General features: G+C 44.6%; 1 protein-coding gene and 2 long non-coding RNA genes across 3 annotated transcripts in view; 1 reads left to right on the plus strand and 2 right to left on the minus strand.

Moving 5' to 3' along the window:
- Window positions 1–20,023, minus strand: part of LOC132536823 (uncharacterized) — a 298,410-nt gene that overhangs the window by 159,327 nt on the left and 119,060 nt on the right. The window lies entirely within an intron of this gene.
- LOC132536820 (uncharacterized) overlaps window positions 1–20,023 on the plus strand; it is a 40,052-nt gene that overhangs the window by 6,220 nt on the left and 13,809 nt on the right. The gene's annotated exons all lie outside the window — the stretch shown is intronic.
- On the minus strand, window positions 3,861–4,449 carry LOC103125869 (prothymosin alpha-like). Its single transcript, XM_007536703.3, has one exon. The coding sequence runs from the start codon at window positions 4,432–4,434 to the stop codon at window positions 4,114–4,116; it is 321 nt and encodes a 106-aa protein (XP_007536765.2). The 5' UTR covers window positions 4,435–4,449; the 3' UTR covers window positions 3,861–4,113.

A 20,023-nucleotide genomic window follows, 5' to 3' on the forward strand; every position in this document is an offset into this window, starting at 1 on the left:
ACCACCCCTTGGTCTGCACTACTTGATCATTTGGGCAGGATGTTTGCAGTCTGCTCCCAGGGTTTGTTCTTGGAAACTTCCTTCTCAGGAGCTAGAGAGAGGCAAGAGGCAGGGTTTACCGGGAAGAGCACTGGGCTCTCATGGCTGAGCTGCCAGATTCCCTGGTTTGTGGAGTGTCCACTGAGGCAGAAGGGTCCTGGAGCTCTGCCTTTTCTCTCCCTGTCTCTGTGCCATGAGCCAGTCACTTTATGTTTTCTTCACTGCTAAACCCCCTTTCCTGGAAATAAGTGATCTGAGCACCTGTGCTGGGCTGCTGGGCGGTGATGAACCCGCTGGAGTTCCCAGACATCCATGCACAGAGAACAGGCATGGAGCCCTGTAACCACCCTGCAGAGGGAAGAGAGATATTCAGGTCTGCAAGGTGAGGGTAGGGTGGAGTCTCTTTCTTTTCACCAATCTAGCACACCCTGCCCTCTCACTTTCTCCATGTACTTTCCAATAAAAAAAGAAACTGGTGGGGCTGGGGATAGAGAAATCCACTGCCAGAAGCGCTGGCTTCCTAGTGCTGGCACAGAGCCTCAGCAGTCAACCCAGTGGTATCCAATCCAGACACGGGGCAGGGTAGATACCAAAATGGTGATGCAGACACTCCCCTGCCTGAGGCTCTGAAGTCCCAGGTTCAGTGCCCCACAACACCATAATCCAGAGATGATCAGCTCAGCTATTTTAGCTCTCTAATAACCTTGAGATAACTAGTGTTTTCTCCCAGTCTCACTTGTTGCTTCTGCATTTTTAATGACAATTCTTGCAAATTCTTTACTCACTCCTGTGATTATTTCCTTAACTAGAGTTCACTAGCTCTAGTGAAACTAAAAAATAGAATTACAAATTGAAAAAAGTAAAGACAAGAAAAATGTTGAAAGAAAGAAAGACAGAAAGAAAGAAATAGACAATGGAGGGATAACAGATATGCAGGAATCCTCGCAGGTGGTGCTGGGGATTGAAGTGGTAGAATGAAGACCAGGCTGGTTGGTGCTTGTCACTGGGCCAGCAGGCAGAAATGGAATCAAAGTTTCAAAGCTGTGCATGGTGCCTGTGGTTAGAGTGAGTCACCCCACAGTAATCTAGGGGATCCAGTCTGTTGCAGCTGCTGAATCAGGAAGGCTCTGAGCTGTGCCCCAGCTCAATTTTACAAAAGGATCTGAGGTACCAGGGTGTGGGTGTGTGTACAGGGCCTTGGATGATGATGTCTGAGCCCCTCTAACCTTTGCCTCAGCAAGAAATGCTCTGTATCTCTCTTCATCTCGGTTCCTCAAACTATTGGTGTGTGATAGGCCATAAAGAATGTCCTGAAAATGTTGCATCCTAAAGTGCTACCATTTTCAGAAAATCAGAGTGGGGGTTGGAGGACGAGGGAAAACTCTTTGGCTCGGGGATTCTCAGTGCTAGGAAAACAGAAATTCTATACAGCATGAGAAAAATTTGTGCTGTACAAGGGGACTTGAATCAAGTTCTCCTCTGTGGCCAGAGATCTGGAGAGACTGCATGTGCCATGCTGCACAGGAAGTCCTTCTTTTCTACAGGGGGAAAACAGGTTTGTGTATTTAGCCAAGTAAGTCAAGAGAGGGGATCACAGCAGTTAGTCCTGGAGAGGGCAGGGGATCAAATTGGGCTCTCCAGTGTTAGAATCTGGTAGGTGGCCCCATTCTGCCCTGAAGCTACAGTCTGTGGGTTCATGTTGAAAGAAGATCTTGGGGGGTTGGGAGATATCTTACTGTTTCTGTAAAAAGCTTTCATGCCCTACGGTTCAAGATTTCCCATTCAGTCTACAGCTGTCCAGCATAAGTCTGAACTGAGCAGTGCTCTCCTCTCACTCGGTGATATATGTGTGTGTGTGTGTGTGTGTGTGTGTGTGTGTGTGATTTTATCAGACCCTTGTGCACCCTGCATTATGGTGTTGCGGGAACCTTAGAGTTCAGGTAGGAGACTCTCTTTGCATCAGCATTATGATATCTACCTCTGGCCATCTCCCTCTCTCTGTATCTTTCTGTATCTCAAGCTCTCACTACTAAACATAACCATAAAATAAAATAGGATAATATACTAATTAAGAAAGGACATCTTGGGTAGAAATGACCGCCTTGTAGTTATCATCTTTCTCTCATTACTAAAAATATTCATAAAATTAATTGAAATGAAAATATATTCAAAAGAAGTCCGGGACTGGGAGACAGCTTAGTAGCTAGCACCATTCTCTCTCTCTCTCTCTCTCTCTCTCTCTGTCTGTCTCTCCATCCAAATAGCTAAATATAATAATACAATAAAATACCAATAATTAAAATAAGACCTTTGTCTGAGAAGCTATATTAGGAGTTCTGCCAAAGACTTTTAGGGCTTTGGTCTCAAGAACACAGTTTCAATCGCAGGAACACCTTTTGCTTTAGCTGAGCAGTTTTCTGGTGTTTCCCTGTATGCTTTTTTCACTGGGTCTGTGTCATGAAGAGAAAATGAAGAGAATATTAGGAGAAATACGGGAGCACTTTGGTGGTCTCTAGCCCTTTGGTTGTCTCTAGTCTCCTGAAGGGTGCATTCTGCTCTGTGTCCACAAGGCGGCGACATTACTCAGCGGGGGCCCCCTGCTGTTTGGCCCTTGATCCCACTGGACTGCCCCTTGGTCTGCACTAATTGTTCATTTGGGCAGGGTGTTTGCAGTCTGCTTCCAGGATTTGTTCTTGGAAGCTTCCTTCCCAGAAGCTTGAGAGAGGCAGGAAGCAGGGTTCACTGAGCCGAGCACCGCGCTCACGTGGCTGAGGCACCAGATTCCCTGGCCCAGTGGTGTGTTCACGGAGGAAGAAGTGTCCTGGAGCTCTGCCTTTTCTCTCCCTGTCTCTGTGCCATGGGCCAGTCACTTTATGTTTCCCGTACTGCTCCAACCCCCTTCCTGGAAATAAGTGATCTGAGCACTTGTGCTGGGCTGCTGGGCGGTAATGAACCCACTGGAGTTCCCAGACTGCCTTGCACAGAGAACAGGCATGGAGCCCTGTAACCACCCTGCAGAGGGAGGAGAGGTAAGGAAGGTCTGCGGGGTGGGGGTGGGTTGGTGTCTTTCTTACTCTCCACCTGTCTAGCTCACCTTGTCCTCTCACTTTCTCCTCATAAAGGAGAAATGGGAGGGGATGGGGGTACAGAAAGCCTCCACCAGAAGTGCTGGCTTCCTGTGCTGGCACAGAGTCTCAGCAATCAACCCAGTGGTATCCAATCCAGACACGGGGCCAGGGGTAGATACCAAAATGGTGATGCAAAGACACTCTACTGTTTGATGCTCTGAAGTCCCATGTTCAGTGCCCCACATCACCATAGGCATAGCTGACCAGTGCTCTAGTGAAAATAAAAAATAGATTAAGAAATGTAATAAAGACAGGAATAATGTTTTTTTTTTTTAGAACAACTCAGCAAAATAAAATTCCTGTTTATTGTGGACAACATGTTTTCACACATACATCAAACAGGCCAAAAAAAATTAACAGCAACTTCATAGACAAAAAAAAAAAAGAAACCTTTTATCTTTGGCCTTTTTAACCATCTCGTACAAACCAACTACTTATAGTACAGCTAAGTACATACACAAAAAAAGTTACTGGAATGCTCGGAATAAGATTGTGTTTTTTGTTGTTTTTGCTTTTTTTTACAAGTTTTTTTTTTCTCCTTTAAGATTATAATGAACATGGTCACACCACAAGTAAAGTCAGAAGCAGGACAGAATGCTCCAAGGCTGGTCTGGTCACCAGAGATCATGGAAAACGGCTGACCCCGAACAATATGTACAAAAATATAAAATGTAAATAAAAAATACAAACAAATTTTCCTTTTTAAAGTACTTTTAAGAAAGAAAGCAGGGCCTCGGGAGTTTTGGTTTGCTTTTTTTTTTTTTCCTCCGCTGTTTGCAAATTCTCATTGTGGTTTTGGTGGGGTGGTGGCGGGCGCGGTGGCACTGCCCAGGGGGCGGCCGGCGCTCTACTCGAAGGTGACCACGTTAGATTCTGAGACGGGAAGTGGAGGGTGAATAGGTCACGGCGGCCTTTTCTGTAACTCTGCCTTTGCCTGTCTTGCTGTCTAGTCATCCTCCTCGGTCTTCTGCTTCTTGGCGTCCACGTCGTCATCCTCATCGTCTTCAGCTGCCCGCTTGATCGTGGCGGCCTCGGCCTCCTTGTCCTCATCCCCGTCCTCTTCCTCACCATCGCCTTCCTCCTCCTCCTCCTCTTCCTCCCCGCCCTCTTCCTCTTCTTCGTCTACCTCGTTGTCGACCTCCTGCTCCCCATTCTCGTTGCCGTTGGCGGGGGCGTCTCTCCCATTCTCTGCCTCCTCCACCACTTCCTTCTCCTTCAAGTCCTTGGTGGCGATCTCAGACCTGGTGTCCACAGCCGTGTCTGACATGGTGGGGCACGCCGATGATCCGAAGCAGCGGATGCAAGAGAGAAAGCGAGCATTGCTGGGAGGGGGGGCCTGAGGTGAGGAGCTGCCCGAGTCTGCGGCGGTGAGCCGAGAGCAGAACCCGGGAAAAATGCAAAGATGGCTTTTCCGAGCAGCCAGTCAGGAATAATGTTTTTAAAAAGCAAGATAGAGTGAATGAAAGGAATAAAGAAAGAAGGACAGTAAGAAGGAAAGAAATAGACAATGGAGAGAAAGCAGATATGCAGGAACCCTCACAGGTGGTGCTGGGGATTGCAGTGTTAGAATGAAGCACCAAACTGGTTGGTTCTTGTCATTGGGCCAGAAATGAGAAACGGAAACAAAGTCTCAAAGCTCTCCGTGGTGCCTGGGGTTAGCGTAAGGTCACCCCTGCAGGAATCTTCTAGGGTATCCAGTCCCTTGCAGTGGTTGAACCAGGAACCTCTGTGCTGTCCACAACTCAATTTTAAAAAGGGATCTGGGGTCCCAGGATGTGGGTCTGTGCACAGGGCCATGGACAGTGATGTCTGAGTTCCTCTAACCTTTGTCTCAGCAAGAAGTGCTCTGTATCTCTCTTTATCTTGGACTCAAGAACATCCTGGAAATGTTGCAATCTAAAGTGATAGCATTTTGCAGAAAATCAGAGTGGGGAGGAGGACAAACTCTTGGCTCGGGGGTTGCTCAGTGCTAGTAAAATGGAAAATACATACAGCAGGAGCAAAGTTTTGGGCAGTACAAGAAGACTTGAAAAGTTCTCCTCTTTGGCAGGATATCATTTACCATGCTGTACAGGAAGTTCTTCTTTTCTACAGGGGGAATACAGGTTTGTGTATTTAGCCAAGAACATCAGAAAGGGGTCACAGCAGTTAGTCTTGGAGAGGGCAGGGGATCAAAATGGTCTCACACAGTTGAGTATCTGGTAGGTAGGTGGCCCCATTCTTGCCCTGAAGCTACAGTCTGTGGGCTCATGTTGAAAGAAGACTTTGGGGGCTGGGAAGATAGCTTAAAGTTTCTGTAAAAAGCTTTCATGCCTGAGGTTCAAGGTTTTGATTCAGTCCACAGCTCTCCAGCATAAGTCTGAGCTGAGCAGTGCTCTCCTCTCACTCTGCGATATATATATATATATATATATTTTTAATTTTACCAGAGCCTTCCTGTGCCCTGCGTCATGGTGTTGCAGGAACCTCAGAGCTTCAGGTAGGAGAGTCTCTTTACATCAGCATTATGCTATCTTCCCCTGCCCATCTCCCTCTCTCTGTATCTTTCTGTAACTTGAGCTCTCTTTACTAAACATAATCATAAAATGAAATAGGATAAAATAGTAAGTAAAAAAGGAGATCTTGAGGAGAAGTGACTGTCCTGTAGTTATCATCTTTCTCTCTCTAAACCTATCTCTCTTTATTAAAATATTAGTAAAATAAATTAAAATGACAATAATTTCAAAATGATTCTAGTGCTGGGAGACAGCTTAATAGCTAGCATCATTTTCTCTCTCTCCCTCTCTCTTTCTTTCTCCCTCTTTCTCTCTCCTTCTCCTTCTCTCTGTCTCTCCCTACAAATAGCTAAATATAATAAGACAATAAAATACCAATAATTAAAATAAGACATTGGGCTGAGAAGCTATCTGAGAAATTCTGCCAAAGACTTTTAGGGCTTTGGTCACAAGAACCAGGTTTCAATCCCAAGACCACCGTTTGCTTTAGCTGAGCAGTGTTCTGGTGTTTCTCTATGTGCTTTTCTCACTGGGTTTGTGTCACGAAGAGAAAATGAAGTGAATATTAGGAGAAATACGGGAGCACTTTGGTTGCCTCTAGTCTCCTGAAGGGTGCATTCTGCTCCCTGTCCACAAGGCGGCGACATTACTCAGCGGGGCCCCTGCTGGAGGACACTTGCTCCCACTGGACTGCCCCTTGGTCTGCACTACTTGTTCATTTGGGCAGGGTGTTTGCAGTCTGCTCCCAGGGTTTGTTCTTGGAAGCTTCCTTCCCAGGAGCTAGAGAGAGGCAGGAGACAGGGTTCACTGGGCAGAGCACAGGCTCCCATGGCTGAGGCGCCAGAATCCCTGTCTTGTGGTGTGTCAATGGAGGCATAAGGGTCCTGGAGCTCTGTCTTCTCTCCCTCTGTCTCTTTGCCATGATCCAGTCCCTTTCTGTTTCATGCAATGCACGAACACCTTTCCTGGAAATAAGTGATCTGAGCACTTGTGCTCTGCTGCTGGGCCCCTGGTACTGGGACCAGGCATGGATCCCTGTAACACCCCTGCAGAGGAAGGAGAGGTAAAAACAGGTCTGCATGGTGGGGGTGGATGGGGTCTGTCTTTCTCTCCACCTGTCTAGCTCACCCTGCCCTCTCAATTTCTCTGTCTACTTTCCAAAGAAAAGAAGAAACAGGAGGGGCTGGGGGTAGCGAAAGTTGCTGGCAGTGCTAGTCAACCCAGTGGTATCCAATCCAGACATGGGGGCAGGGGTAGATACTAAAATAGTGATGCAAAGACACTCTCCTGTTTGAGGCTCTAAAGTCCCATGTTCAATGCCCCACAATACCATAAGCCAGAGCTGATCAGTACTCTAGTGAAAATAAAACATAGAATCACAAATGTAGTAAAGTTCAGACAAGAAGAGTGTTAAAAAAATAAATAAATAAAAGAAGAAAGAAAAAAGAATTAAATACACACCGGAGGGAAAACAGATGCTGGAACCCTCTCAGGTGATACTGGGGATTGAAGTGGTAGAGTGAAGGACGAGGCTGGTTGATGCTTGTAACTGGGCCACCAATCAGAAAAGGAATCAAAGTCTCAAAGCTGTGCATGGTACCTGAGGTTAGCGTGAGGTCACCCCAGTAGGAATCATCTAGAGGGTCCAATCTCCTGCAGCGGTTGAACCAGGAAGGCCCGGAGCTCCCCGCACCTCAATGTTACAAAGGGAATTGGGGTCCCAGGAGGTGGTTCTGTGCACAAACCCTTGGACAGTGATGTCTGAGTTCCTCTAACCTTTGTCTCAGCAAGAAGTGCTCTGTATCTCTTTATCTCGGTCTTTCTTGCTGTTGGAGTTTGATAGGTCATAAAGAAGCTCCTAAAAGTGTTGCAACATAAAGTGATACAATGTTGCAGAAAATCAAAGTGGGGTGGGGGGAGGAGGGAAAACTCGTTGGCTTGGGGATTGCTCAGTGCTAGTAAAATGGAAAATCCGTATACACCACGAGCAAAGTTTTGGGCGGTAGAAGGGGACTTGAATCAAGTTTTCCTCTGTGGCCAGAGATCTGGAGAGACTGCATGTGCCATGCTGCACAGGAAGCCCCTCTTTTCTACAGGGGGAAAACTGGTTGTGTATTTAGCCAAGTAAGTCAAGAAAGGGGGTCACAGCAGTTAGTCCTGGAGAGGGCAGGAGTTTAAACTGGGCTTTTACCTTTAAGAATCTGGTAGGTGGCCCCATTCTTGCCCTGAAGCTACATTCTGTGGGCTCCGGTTGAAAGAAGACCTGGGAGCTGGGGAGATAGCTTAATGTTTCTGTAAAATCTTTCATGCCTGAGGGTTCAAGGTTTCTGATTCAGTCCCAGCTCTTCAACATAAGTCTGAGCAGATCAGTGTTCTGCTGTGTGTGTGTGTGTGTGTGTGTGTGTGTGTGTGTGTGTGTATTTTTTTTCACCATAGCCTTCCTGCACTCTGCATCATGGTGTTGAAGGAACCTCAGAGCTTCAGGTAGGAGAGTCTCTTTCCATCAGCATTATGATATCTACCCTTGATGGTCTCCCTCTCTCTGTATCTTTCTGTATCTCTAGCTCTCATTACTAAACATAATTTACAAAATAAAATAGGATAACATAGTAAGTAAAAAAGGGGGAGATTGGGCAGAAGTGACTGCCCTGGAGTTATCATCTCTCTCTCTCTAAACCTAGTTCTCATTACTATAAATACTCATAAAATAAATTAAATTGAAAATAATTTCATAAGGAGTCCAAGCCTGGAAGACACCTTAGTAGTTAGCACCATATTCTCTCTCTCTATGTCTCTCTGTGTCTCTTTCTGTGTGTGTCTTCCTTTAAATAGATAAATATAATGATACAATAAAATACCAATAATTAAAATAAGACCTTGGGCTGAGAAGCTATCTGAGGAGTTCCAACAAAGACTTTTAGGGCTTTGGTCTCAAGAATCCAGTTTCAATCCCAGGACCACCATTTGCTTTAGCTGAGCAGTGTTCTGGTGTTTCTCTGTGTGCTTTTCTCACTGGGTCTGTGTCAAGAAGAGAAAATGAAGAGAATATTAGGAGAAATACGGGAGCCCTTTGGTTGTCTCTAGTCAGCCGAAGGGTGCATTCTACTCCATGTCCACAAGGCGGCGACATTACTCAGCGGGGTCCCCTACTGGAGGACACTTGCTCCCACAGGACCACCCCTTGGTCTGCACTACTTGTTCATTTGGGCAGGGTGTTTGCAGTCTGCTCCCCGGGTTTATTCTTGGAAGCTTCCTTCCCAGGAACTAGAGAGTAGCAGGATGCAGGGTTCACTGGTCAGAGCACTGGGCTTGCATGACTGAGGCATCAGATTCTCCGACCTGGTGGGTTGTCCATGGAGGCAGAAGGGTCCTGTAGCTCTCCTTTACTCCCACTGTCTCTGTGTCATGGGCCAGTGCCTTTAGGTTTCCTTCACTGCTCCAACCCCTTCCTGGAAATAAGTGATCTGAGCACCTGTGCTGATCTGCTGGGCGGTGATGAACCGTCTGGAGTTCCAGATTTTCATGCACAGGGACCAGGCATGGAGCCCTGTAACCCCCCCTGCAGAGGGAGGAGAGGTAAGGCAGGTCTGCGAAGTGGGGTCTCTTTCTCTCCACCCGTCTAGCTCACCCTGCCTTCTCAATTTCTCAGTCTACTTTCCAATCAAAGAAAAGAAGAAATGGGAGGGGCTGTGGGTAGAGAAGGCATCCAGATGTGCTGGCTCCCTACTGCTGGCACAGAGCCTCAGCGATCAACCCAGTGGTATCTGGGGCAGGGTAGACACCAAAATGGTGATGCAAAGACACTCTCCTGCCTGAGGCTCTGAAGTCCCATATTCACTGCCCCACTACACTATAAGCCAGAGCTGATCAGTGCTCTAGTGAAAATAAAAAATAGAATTACAAATGGAAAAAAGTACAGACAAGAAGAATGTTAAAAAAAAGAAAGAAAGAAAGAAAGAAAGACAGAAAGAAAGAAAGAAAGAAATAGATGATGGAGGGAAAGCAGCTATGCAGGAACCCTAGCAGGAGGTGCTGGGGATTGAAGTGGTAGGAAGAAGGACCAGGCTGGTTGGTGCTTGTCATTGGGCCATCAATCAGAAACAGAATCAAAGTCTCAAGGCTGTGCATGGTGCCTGGGGTTAGCGTGAGGTCAGCCCAGCAGGATCTTCAAGGGGATCCAGTCCCTTGCAGCTGTTGAACCATAAAGACTCTGAGCTCCTGTCCCCCACCTCAGTTTTACAAAGGGAATTGGGGTCCCAGCAGGTGGGTCTGTGCACAGGGCCTTGAATGGTGATGTCTGCATCCCTCTACACTTTGTCTCAGTAAGAAGTGCTCTGTATCTCTCTTTATCTCGGTCTCTCTCACTGTTCATGTGTGATAGGCCATAAAGAATGTCCTGAGAATGTTGCATCCTAAAGTGATACCACTTTGCAGAAAACCAGAGTTGGGTTCAGAGGAGGAGGGTGAACTCGTTGGCTCTGGGACTGCTCAGTGCTAGTAAAATGAAAAATCCATACAGCAGGAAGGAAGTTTAGCAGAGTACAAGGGGACTTGAATCAAGTTCTCCTCTTTGATAGCGATCTGTGGAGACTGTATTTGCCGTGCTGCACAGGAAGTCCCCCTTTACTACAGAGGGAAAATTGGTTGTGTATTTACCTGAGTCAAGAGAGGGATTCATAGCAGTTAGTCCTGGGAAGGGCAGGAGATCAAATTGGGCTCTCACTTGTAAGAATCTGGTAGGTGGCCTCATTCTTTTTTTTTTTTTTAAAGGAGACATTAACAGAACCATAGGACAAGAGGGGTACAACTCCACACAATTCCCACCACCAGATCTCCGCATCCCATCCCCTCCCCTGATAGCTTTCTCATTCTCTATCTCTCTGGGAGTATGGACCCAAGGTCATTGTGGGATGCAGAAGGTGGAAGGTCTGGCTTCTGTAATTGCTTCCCCGCTGAACATGGGCATTGACTGGTCGATCCATACTCCCAGCCTGTCTATCTTTCCCTAGTAGGATGGGTCTCAGGGGAAACAGAGCTCCAGGACAGATTGGTGAGGTCATCAGTCCAGAGAAGTCTGGTCAGCACCATACTGGCATCTGGAACCTGGTGAATGAAAAAGAGAGTTAACATACAAAGCCAAGCAAACTGTTGAACCATCATGGACCTAAAGGCTGGAATAGTGGAGATGAGGTGTTGGGGGTACTCACTGCAGACTATTGTGTACTTCTGCTTTCAGGTATATATTTTGCCCTAGTTTATGGATATGTGTGAACATATGCTCTATCTCAGGGGACTAGAGATAGGTTTTGGAACTTTGTTAGGAAGTGAACCGCCTGGAATGGGATTAGAGAATACTATGAAAGGAAAGGTCTCACCCAAGTAATGAAGCTGAAGGGTTGTCATTCCACACCTGAAGTCTCTGGACACAGTCTGAAGTGAAGCATGCTGGGATGGTACTCATTGCGTTGATTAGGTTGGGATTGGTGGATGCAATATTATTTGGTATGAACTGAGAGAAGCATGCAGGAAAGTGCGCCCCACTCTAAGGTTCCAGGAATGGGGGAAATATAGGCTCTATAGTGGAAATGTGAGGTTCCTACTGTCTTAGGGTTCAAGAAGACAGTATGTAGTTATTGTTATAGTCACAATGTTTGGTAATTGGGGTAACTGTGAAAAATCCCTTTGATAGGATTTGCTGTATAATACCCAACATCACCATAATTTATGTCCTTTGAAATTATTTGTGTACACAGATCTGTTTGGATGGATGTGTTGGGTTCCTTAGGATATATCCCCAGGAGGGGAATTGCAGGGTCATAGGGTAGGTCCATTTCTAGCCTTCTGAGAGTTCTCCAGACTGTTCTCCACAGAGGTTGGACCAATTGACATTCCCACCAGCAGTGCAGGAGGGTTCCTTTGACCCCACACCCTCTCCAGCATTTGCTGCTGTTACCTTTTCTGATGTATGACATTCTCACAGGAGTGAAGTGATATCTCATTGTTGTCTTTATTTGCATTTCTCTGACAATCAGAGACTTGGAGCATTTTTTCATGTGTTTCTCGGCCTTTTGGATCTCTTCTGTGGTGAATATTCTGCCCAAGTCCTCCCCCCATTTTTGGATGGGGTTATTTGTTGTCTTGTTGTTGAGTCTGGCAAGCTCTTTATATATATTGGTTATTAAACTCTTATCTGATGTATGGCATGTAAAGATCTTCTCCCATTCTGTGAGGGGTCTCTTGGTTTGGGTAGTGGTTTCTTTTGCTGTGAAGAAGCTTTTTAATTTGATGTAGTCCCATAGGTTTATACTTGCCTTAGTCTTCCTTGTAATTGGATTCGTTTCATTGAAAATGTCTTTAAAATTTATGGGGAAAAAAGTTCTGCCAATATTTTCCTCTAAGTAGTTGATAGTTTGTGGTCTAACATCCAAGTCCTTGATCCACTTGGAATTTACTTTTGTATTTGGTGAAATACAGTGATTCAGTTTCATTCTTCTGCATGTTTCAACCCATTGTTTCCAACACCATTTGTTGAAGAGACTCTGCTTTCCCCATGTAATAGTCTGGGCCCCTTTGTCAAAGATTAGATGTCCATAGGTGTGGGGCCTCATTTCTGGGCTCTCAATTCTATTCCACTGGTCAGTGTGTCTGTTCATGTTCCAGTACCAAGCAGTTTTGATGACAATGGCCCTATAATATAGTTTGAGATCTGGCAGTGTGATGCCTCCGGTTCTGTTCTTTTTTCTCAAGATTGTTTTTGCAATTCTAGGTCTTTTCTGGTTCCAGATAAACATTTGTAGCATTTTTTCTATTCTCCTAAAAAATGTGCTTGGGATCTTGATGGGGATAGCATTAAATTTGTAGATGGCTCTGGGTAATATATTCATTTCAATGATGTTAATTCTTCCAACCCATGAACATAGAATATCTTTCCACTTCTTTGTGTCTTTTTCAATTTCTTTGAGTAGTGACTCATAATTTTCAGTATACAAGTCTTTCACTTCCTTGGTTAGATTTACTCCTAGATATTTTATTGTTTTTGTTGCTATAGAAAAAGGAACTGATTTCTGGATTTCAATTTCTTCTAACTTAGTGTTTGCATAGAGGAATGCCACTGACTTTTGAATGTTAATTTTATAGCCTGACACATTACTGTATTGCCTGATGATTTCCAAAAGCTTCTTGCTGGATTCCTTAGGTTTTTCCATATATACTATCATGTCATCTGCAAATAAGGAGAGTTTGACTTCTTCTCTTCCAATCTGTATGCCTTTAATTCCTTGCTCCTGCCTGATTGCTATGGCAAGAACTTCCAACACTATGTTGAATAGTAATGGTGATAGTGGCAGCCCTGTCTAGTACCTTATATGAGGGGAAATTCTTCCAGTTTTTCACCATTGAGTATGATGTTGGCTGTAGGTTTGCTATATATAGACTCCACTATCTTCAGGAATTTTCCATCTATTCCCATTTTTTGTAGTGTTTTGATCATAAAGGATGTTGTATTTTGTCAAAGGCTTTTTCTGCATCTATTGATATGACCTTGTGGTTTTTGGTCTTGCTTTTGTTGATGTGGTGGATCACATTGATTGATTTACGTATATTAAAGCAACCTTGCATGCCTGGCATAAACCCTACGTGGTCATGATGAACAGTCTTTTTGATATACTGTTGTATCCGGTTGGCTAGAATTTTGTTCAATATTTTCGCATCTATGTTCATCAGAGATATTGGTCTGTAGTTTTCTTTTTTGGTTGTGTCCCTGTCTGCTTTTGGTATCAGGGTGATGTTGGCTTCATAGAAGCTGCCAGGGAGTATTCCAGTGTCTTCAATCTTCTGGAAGACTTTTAAAAGTAGAGGTATTAGTTCTTCTTTGAAAGTTTTGTAGAATTCATTTGTAAAACCATCTGGTCCAGGACTTTTATTTTTGGGAAGATTTTTGATAACTGTTTCAATTTCATTAGCTGTGATGGGTCTGTTCATGTTATCCACTTCCTCTTTACTTAGTTTTGGAAGTTGGTAGGTATCTAGGAAATCATTCGTTTCTTCCAGGTTCTCTAGCTTGGTGGTATACAGTTGTTCATTGAAGCCTTGCATGATATGTTGAATTTCTGCAGTGTCTGTTGTGATATCTCCTCTTTCATTTACTATCTGATTTATTTGGGTCGTCTCCCTTTTTTGTTTTGTGAGTCTGGCTAAAGGCTTGTCGATTTTGTTTACTCTTTTGAAGAACCAACATTTACTTTCATTGATCTTTTGTATGGTTTTCCTATTCTCAATGTTATTTATTTCTGCCCTAACTTTAGTGATTTCTGTCCTTCTGGTTGCTTTAGGATTCCTTTGTTGTTCTTCTTCTAGGTCTTTAAGATGTGCAATCAGGCTGTTTATTTGTGCCTTTTCTTGTTTCCTAATGTGTGCTTGTATAGCTATGAACTTCCCTCGTAGGACTGCTTTAGCTGTGTCCCAAATATTTTGACAGCTTGTGTCTTCATTTTCATTGAACTCTCGAAACATTTTGATTTCTTCCTTGATTTCCTCTTTGACCCAGAAGTTGTTAAGAAGTGTACTGTTGATTTTCCACATTTTAGCACTGTTACTAATCTTTTGTTGATTGTTAAGTGTTAGTTTAATTCCACTGTGGTCTGAGAAGATGCTTGGGATGATTTCAGTGCTCTTGAATTGGCTGATGCTGTCTTTGTGGCCTAACATATGGTCTATCCTTGAGAATGATCCATGTGGATTTGAGTAAAATGTGTATTCCAGTTTCTTGGGATGAATGACTCTGAAAATGTCCAATAGTTCTAGTTTATCTATCTCTTCATTTAGCTCCCTTATGTCTTTACTGATTTTCTTCCTGGATGATCTGTCAAGTTGAGATAGTGGGGTGTTGAAGTCCCCTACTATGATTGTGTTACTGTTAATATATTGCTGTAGCTCCTTCAGTAGAAGTTTGATGTATTTAGATGGCTTCTCATTGGGTGCATAGGTATTAATAATTGTTAAGTCCTCTTGATTGACTGATCCTCTGAGCATTAAGTAGTGTCCATTCCTATCTTTTTTAATCTTATCTATTTTAAAGTCTATCATGTCAGATATGAGAATAGCTGTTCCTGCCCTTTTTTGTGGGCCATTGGCTTGTATGATAATTTTCCATCCTTTCACTTTAAGTCTGTGTTTGTCTAGTTGAGTTAGGTGAGTTTCCTGTAGACAACATATTGTTGGGTTGTGTTTTCTGATCCATCTTCCTACTCTGTGTCTTTTAATAGGTGAATTCAGACCATTGACATTTATTGATATCAAAGATTGAAGATATTTTAATGCCATTCTTGTAGAGTTTTAGAGTGTTTTGATATATGTCCTATTTGTGGTGGTCTGGTTGTTTATAGGAGACCTTTCAGAACTTCTTTCAGGGCAGGCTTGGTGATGGTTGCTTCCTTCAACTGTTGCTTGTCTGAGAAGGTTTTGATGCCTCCATGTAGTCTGAATGACAGTCTAGCAGGATATAGTATTCTTGGCTGAAAGCCTTTCTCATTGAGCACTCGATAGATATCTTGCCATTCTCTTCTGGCCTGTAGTGTTTGTATGGAGAAGTCTGCTGCTAATCTTATGGGTTTTCCTTTGTAGGTGACTCTGTTTTTCTCTTGCAGCCTTGAGGATCCTTTCTTTATCCTTATTCCTTTCCAATCTAAGTATGACATGTCTTGGTGTCTTTAGGTCTGGGTTAATTCTGTTTGGGACCCTCTGGGCTTCTTGAATCTTTATGTCTTTGGTGTTGTCTAGACTAGAGAAATTTTCAGCTATTATGGCCTGGAGAATGCTTTCTTCCTCTCCTTCTCTTTCTTCCTCTGGTAAGCCAATAATGCGTATATTGTTCCTTTTGAAGTCATCCCATAGGACTCTGTTGTTGTTTTCAGCATCTCTTAATCTCTTTTTGAGATCTCTTACTTCTTTTTTAGTTGTCTCTAATTCATCCTCAATCTTGCTAATTCTGTTTTCAGCCTCATAGATTCTATTCTCTCTGCCCTCTACTGCTTTCTGGAGTTCATCTATTTTGTTGCCCTGCTCTGATACTGTTTTAGCTTGTTCAGCTAGTTGCCTTCTTAGCTCAGCGATTTCAGCCTTCAGCTCTCTAATAACCATGAGATAATTAGAATTTTCTTCCATTTTCTCATTTGTTGTTCCTGCATTTCTGATTACAATTTTTTCCAATTCTTTATTCACTCCTATTATTATTTCCTTAGCTAATGTTTGGATGTTGAACTCGTTGTTTTGTGCTTCGCCCTCTGGAGGACTTTTAGCTGGACTCTTGTCCTGGTTCGAGTCTCCAATATTTTTTCTTGTTGTTTTAACCATTTTATATATGTTAACAGTTTTTTCAATCCCTGAGTTGGAGCTCAGTGGTGTAAAAGCCTCTTTTTTTTTTCTTCCCTGTAGGCTATGGGAGCCTGAGGGCTTTTAAACTATCAATAGGCTTCTTACCTTAATCATTGACTCCTGACCAAGAGATAAAGCAGGGTGTGGTAGAGATAATCTAGTGGTTATGCAAAGAGACTTTCACAGCCCCTCAGCTATGCCACCGAGGTATAGGTCTTCTCCTGAGTTTCCCGGTTAGATCTCTGTCCCCTGGTGTCCCTCCCTGTCGCTGCTCCAGATTCTGAGGGTAGTAGCAATGGAGACTCAGAGTTGCACTTAGTGAGTCTCTGGCGAGTCCTTTCCTCCCTTCAGCTGTCCCCTTGTTGTGGAGCCGACTGGAGGTGGTGTCTCCACTGATAAACTGTTGAACTGTTAGCAGCCACTTAATCTCTCCTTAGGCCCCTCTCTCCTCTCTGTCACCAGCCACGCGTGTTTGTACTCACGGGTGATTTACTGGGTTTCTGTGGTCATTCTAGTCCTGTCTTGTTTCAGTCCGGGCGGTCTCCTTTGGTATTCCTAGTTGATCCGGGAGAGGGGAGGAGAGGAGAGAAAGCGATCTGCTGCTCGTAGCTTCGCCTCCGGAAGTCGAATCTCCAAACAAATAGATTTTCTTTCTTACTTGTGGGTTCATTGTAGCTGTTTGTTTACAAAGAGGAATTCCAATAATACTTTAAGAAACATACTTATGGTATGTCAGTGACTTGTGAGGCTTCAAGGTTCCAGGTTCAATCCCCAGCACTACCATAAGCCAGAGCTGAACAGTGCTCTGGTAAAGAAAAAAAATAATAGGGGGCCAGGTGGTGGCACACTTGGCTGAGTGTATGTTACAATGCACAAGGACCCAGTTTTGAGCCTCCAGTTCCCACCTTCCCTGGTTTGCGATGCTGACTCCGCCGCCAGGCTGTGAGGTTCTCGTTTTCCCAGCTGAAGCGCCAGGTCTCCGGCCACAGTCGGGTTCGGCTACGTCCCGCCTCCCTGAAATTATTTGTATATAGCTGTGAGGTGGCCCCATTCTTGCCCTGAAGCTACAATCTGTGGGCTCATGTTGAAAAGAAAATTTGGGGGGCTGGGGAGATAGCTTAATGTTTCTGTAAAAAGCTTTCAAGCCTTAGGGTTTAAGGTTTCTGATTCAGGTCCCGCTATTCAGAATAAGTCTGAGCTGAGCAGTGCTCTCCTCTCACTGTACATATATGTATTTATTGAATAATTGATTTTTTTTATTTTACCAGTGCCTTGCTGCACCCTGTGTCACATTGTTGCAAGAATCTCAGAGCTTCATGGAGGAGAAAATGTTTACATCAGCATTATGATATCTACCCCTGGCCATCTCCCTCTCTGTGTAACTTTCTGTATCTCTAGCTCAAATTACTAAACATAATGATAAAATAAAAAAGGATAAAATAGTAAGTAAAAAAAGGAGAGCTTGGGGGAGTCAGGCAGTAGCACAATGGGTTAAGGGCACATAGCACAAAGCACAAGTACCAGTGTAAGGATCCCGGTTCGAGCCCCCACCACCCTACCTTCAGAGGAGTCGCTTCACAAGCAGTGAAGCAGATCTGCAGGTGTCTATATTTCTCTCCCCCTCTCTGTCTTCCCCTCCTCTCTCCATTTCTATTTGTCCTATCCAACAATGATGATATCAATAACAACAATAACAATAACTATAACAAAAATAAGAAACAAGGGCAAAGGGGAATAAATAAATAAATATTAATATTAAAAAATTTAAAAAGGAGCTCGTGGGCAGAAGTGACTGCCCTGTAGTTATCTCAAAAGCTGTTTCTCGTTACTAAAAATATTCGTAAAGTCAATTAAAGTGAAAATATATTCAAAAAGAGTCCAGGGCTGGGAGACAGCTTAGTAGCTAGCCTCAATCACTCCGTCTCTGTCTCTTTCAGTGCCTCTCCCTCCAAATAGCTAAATGTAATAGTACAACAAAATACCAGTAATTAAAATAAGACCTCGGGCTGAGAAGCTATCTGAGGAGATCCGCCAAAGACTTTTAGGGCTTTGGTCTCAAGAATCCGGTTTCAATCCCAGGACCACTGTTTGCTTTAGCTGAGCAGTGTTCTGGTGTTTCTCTGTGTGATTTTCTCACTGGACCTGTGTCAAGAAGAGAAAATGAAGAGAATATTAGGAGAAATACGGGAGTGCTTTGATCGTTGCCAACGCTATGGTTGTCTCTAGTCTCCCGAAGGATGCATTCTACTCTGTGTCCACAAGGTGGCGACATTACTGAGCAGGGGCCCCTGCTGGAGGACTCTTGCTCCCACTGGACCACCCCTTGGTCTGCACTACTTGTTGATTTGGGCAGGGTGTTTGCAGTCTGCTCCCCGGGTTTATTCTTGGAAGCTTCCTTCCCAGGAGCTAGGGAGAAGCAGGTGGCAGGGTTCACTGGGCCGAGCACCAGGCTTGCGTGACTGAGGTACCAGAACCCAGGTCTGTCAGGGTGTCAATGGTGGCAGAAGGGTCCTGGAGCTCTGCCTTCACCCCCCCACCCCCCACCCCTGTCTCTGCCTTCACCCCCCCACCACCCCCACCCCTTCTGTTTCCTGTACTGCTCCGTCTCCCTTCCAGGAAATCAGTGATCTGAGCACTTGTGCTGGGCTGCTGGACTCCATGCATAGGGAGCGGGCATGGAGCGCTATAACCCCCCTTCAGAGGGAGGAGAGGTAAGGCAGGTCTGCAGGGTGGGGGTGGGGGTCTCTCTTTCTCTCCACTTGTCTAGCTCACCCTGCCCTCTCACTTTATCTGTGTACTTTCCTATCAAAGAAAAGAAAAAATGGGAGGGGATGGGGGGACAGAAAGCCACCGCCAGAAGTGCTGTCTTCCTAGTGCTGGCACAGAGCTTCAGCAATCAACCCAGTGGTATCCAATCTAGACACGGGGGGCAAGGGTAGATACCAGAATGGTGATGCAAAGACACTCTCCTGTTTGAGGCTCTGAAGTCCCAGGTTCTGGGCCCCACACACCATAGCCAGAGCTGACTAGTGCTATGGTGAGAATAAAAAATAGATTAAGAAATAAAGTACAGACAGGGAAAATGTTTAAAAGTGCAAGAAAGGACAAATGAAAGGAAGAAAGAAAGAAAGAGAATGGGACAATGTAGGGAAAACAGATATGCAGGAACCCTAGCAGGAGGTGCTGGGGATTGAAGTGGTAGAATGAAGGACCAGGCTGGTTGGTCCTTGTCACTGGGCTAGCAATCAGTAATGGAATCAAAGTCTCAACGCTGTGCCTTGTGCCTGGGGTTAGCGTGAGGTCACCCCAGCAGGAATCTTCTAGGGGATCCAGTCCCTTGCAGCTGCTGAATCAGGAAGGCTCTGAGCTGTCCCCCACTGTAACTTTACAATGGGATCCCAGGAGATGGGTCTGTGCACAGGGCCTTGGCTAGTGATATCTGAGTCCCTCTAACCTTTGTGTCAGCAAGAAGTGCTCTGTATCTCTCTTTACCTAAGTCTCTCTCATGGTTGTTGTGTGATAGGCCATAAGAACATCCTGGAAATGTTGCATCCTAAAGTGATACCATTTTGCAGAAAATCAGACTGAAGGTAGTGTGAGGAGGGAAAACTCGTGGTCTCAGTATTGCTCTGTGCTAGTAAAATGGAAAATCCATACAGCAGGAGCAAAGTTTGGGGCAGTAGAAGGGGACTTGAATCAAGTTCTCCTCTGTGACCAGAGATGGAGAGACTGCATGTGCCATGCTGCACAGGAAGCCCCTCTTTTCTACAGGGGGAAAACAGGTTGTGTATTTAGCCAAGTAAGTCAAGAGACTGACAGCAGTTAGTCCTGGGAAGCACAAGAAATCAAATTGGGCTCTCACGTCTAAGAATCAGGTAGGTGGCCCCGTTGTTGCCTTAAAGTTACAATGTGTGGGCTCCTGTTGAAAGAAGACCTGGGGGCTGGGGAGATAGCTTAATGTTTATGTAAAATCTTTCATGCCTGAGGGTT

This window comes from Erinaceus europaeus, chromosome 2 (genome assembly GCF_950295315.1).
Source record: "Erinaceus europaeus chromosome 2, mEriEur2.1, whole genome shotgun sequence".
Lineage (NCBI taxonomy): Eukaryota > Metazoa > Chordata > Mammalia > Eulipotyphla > Erinaceidae > Erinaceus > Erinaceus europaeus.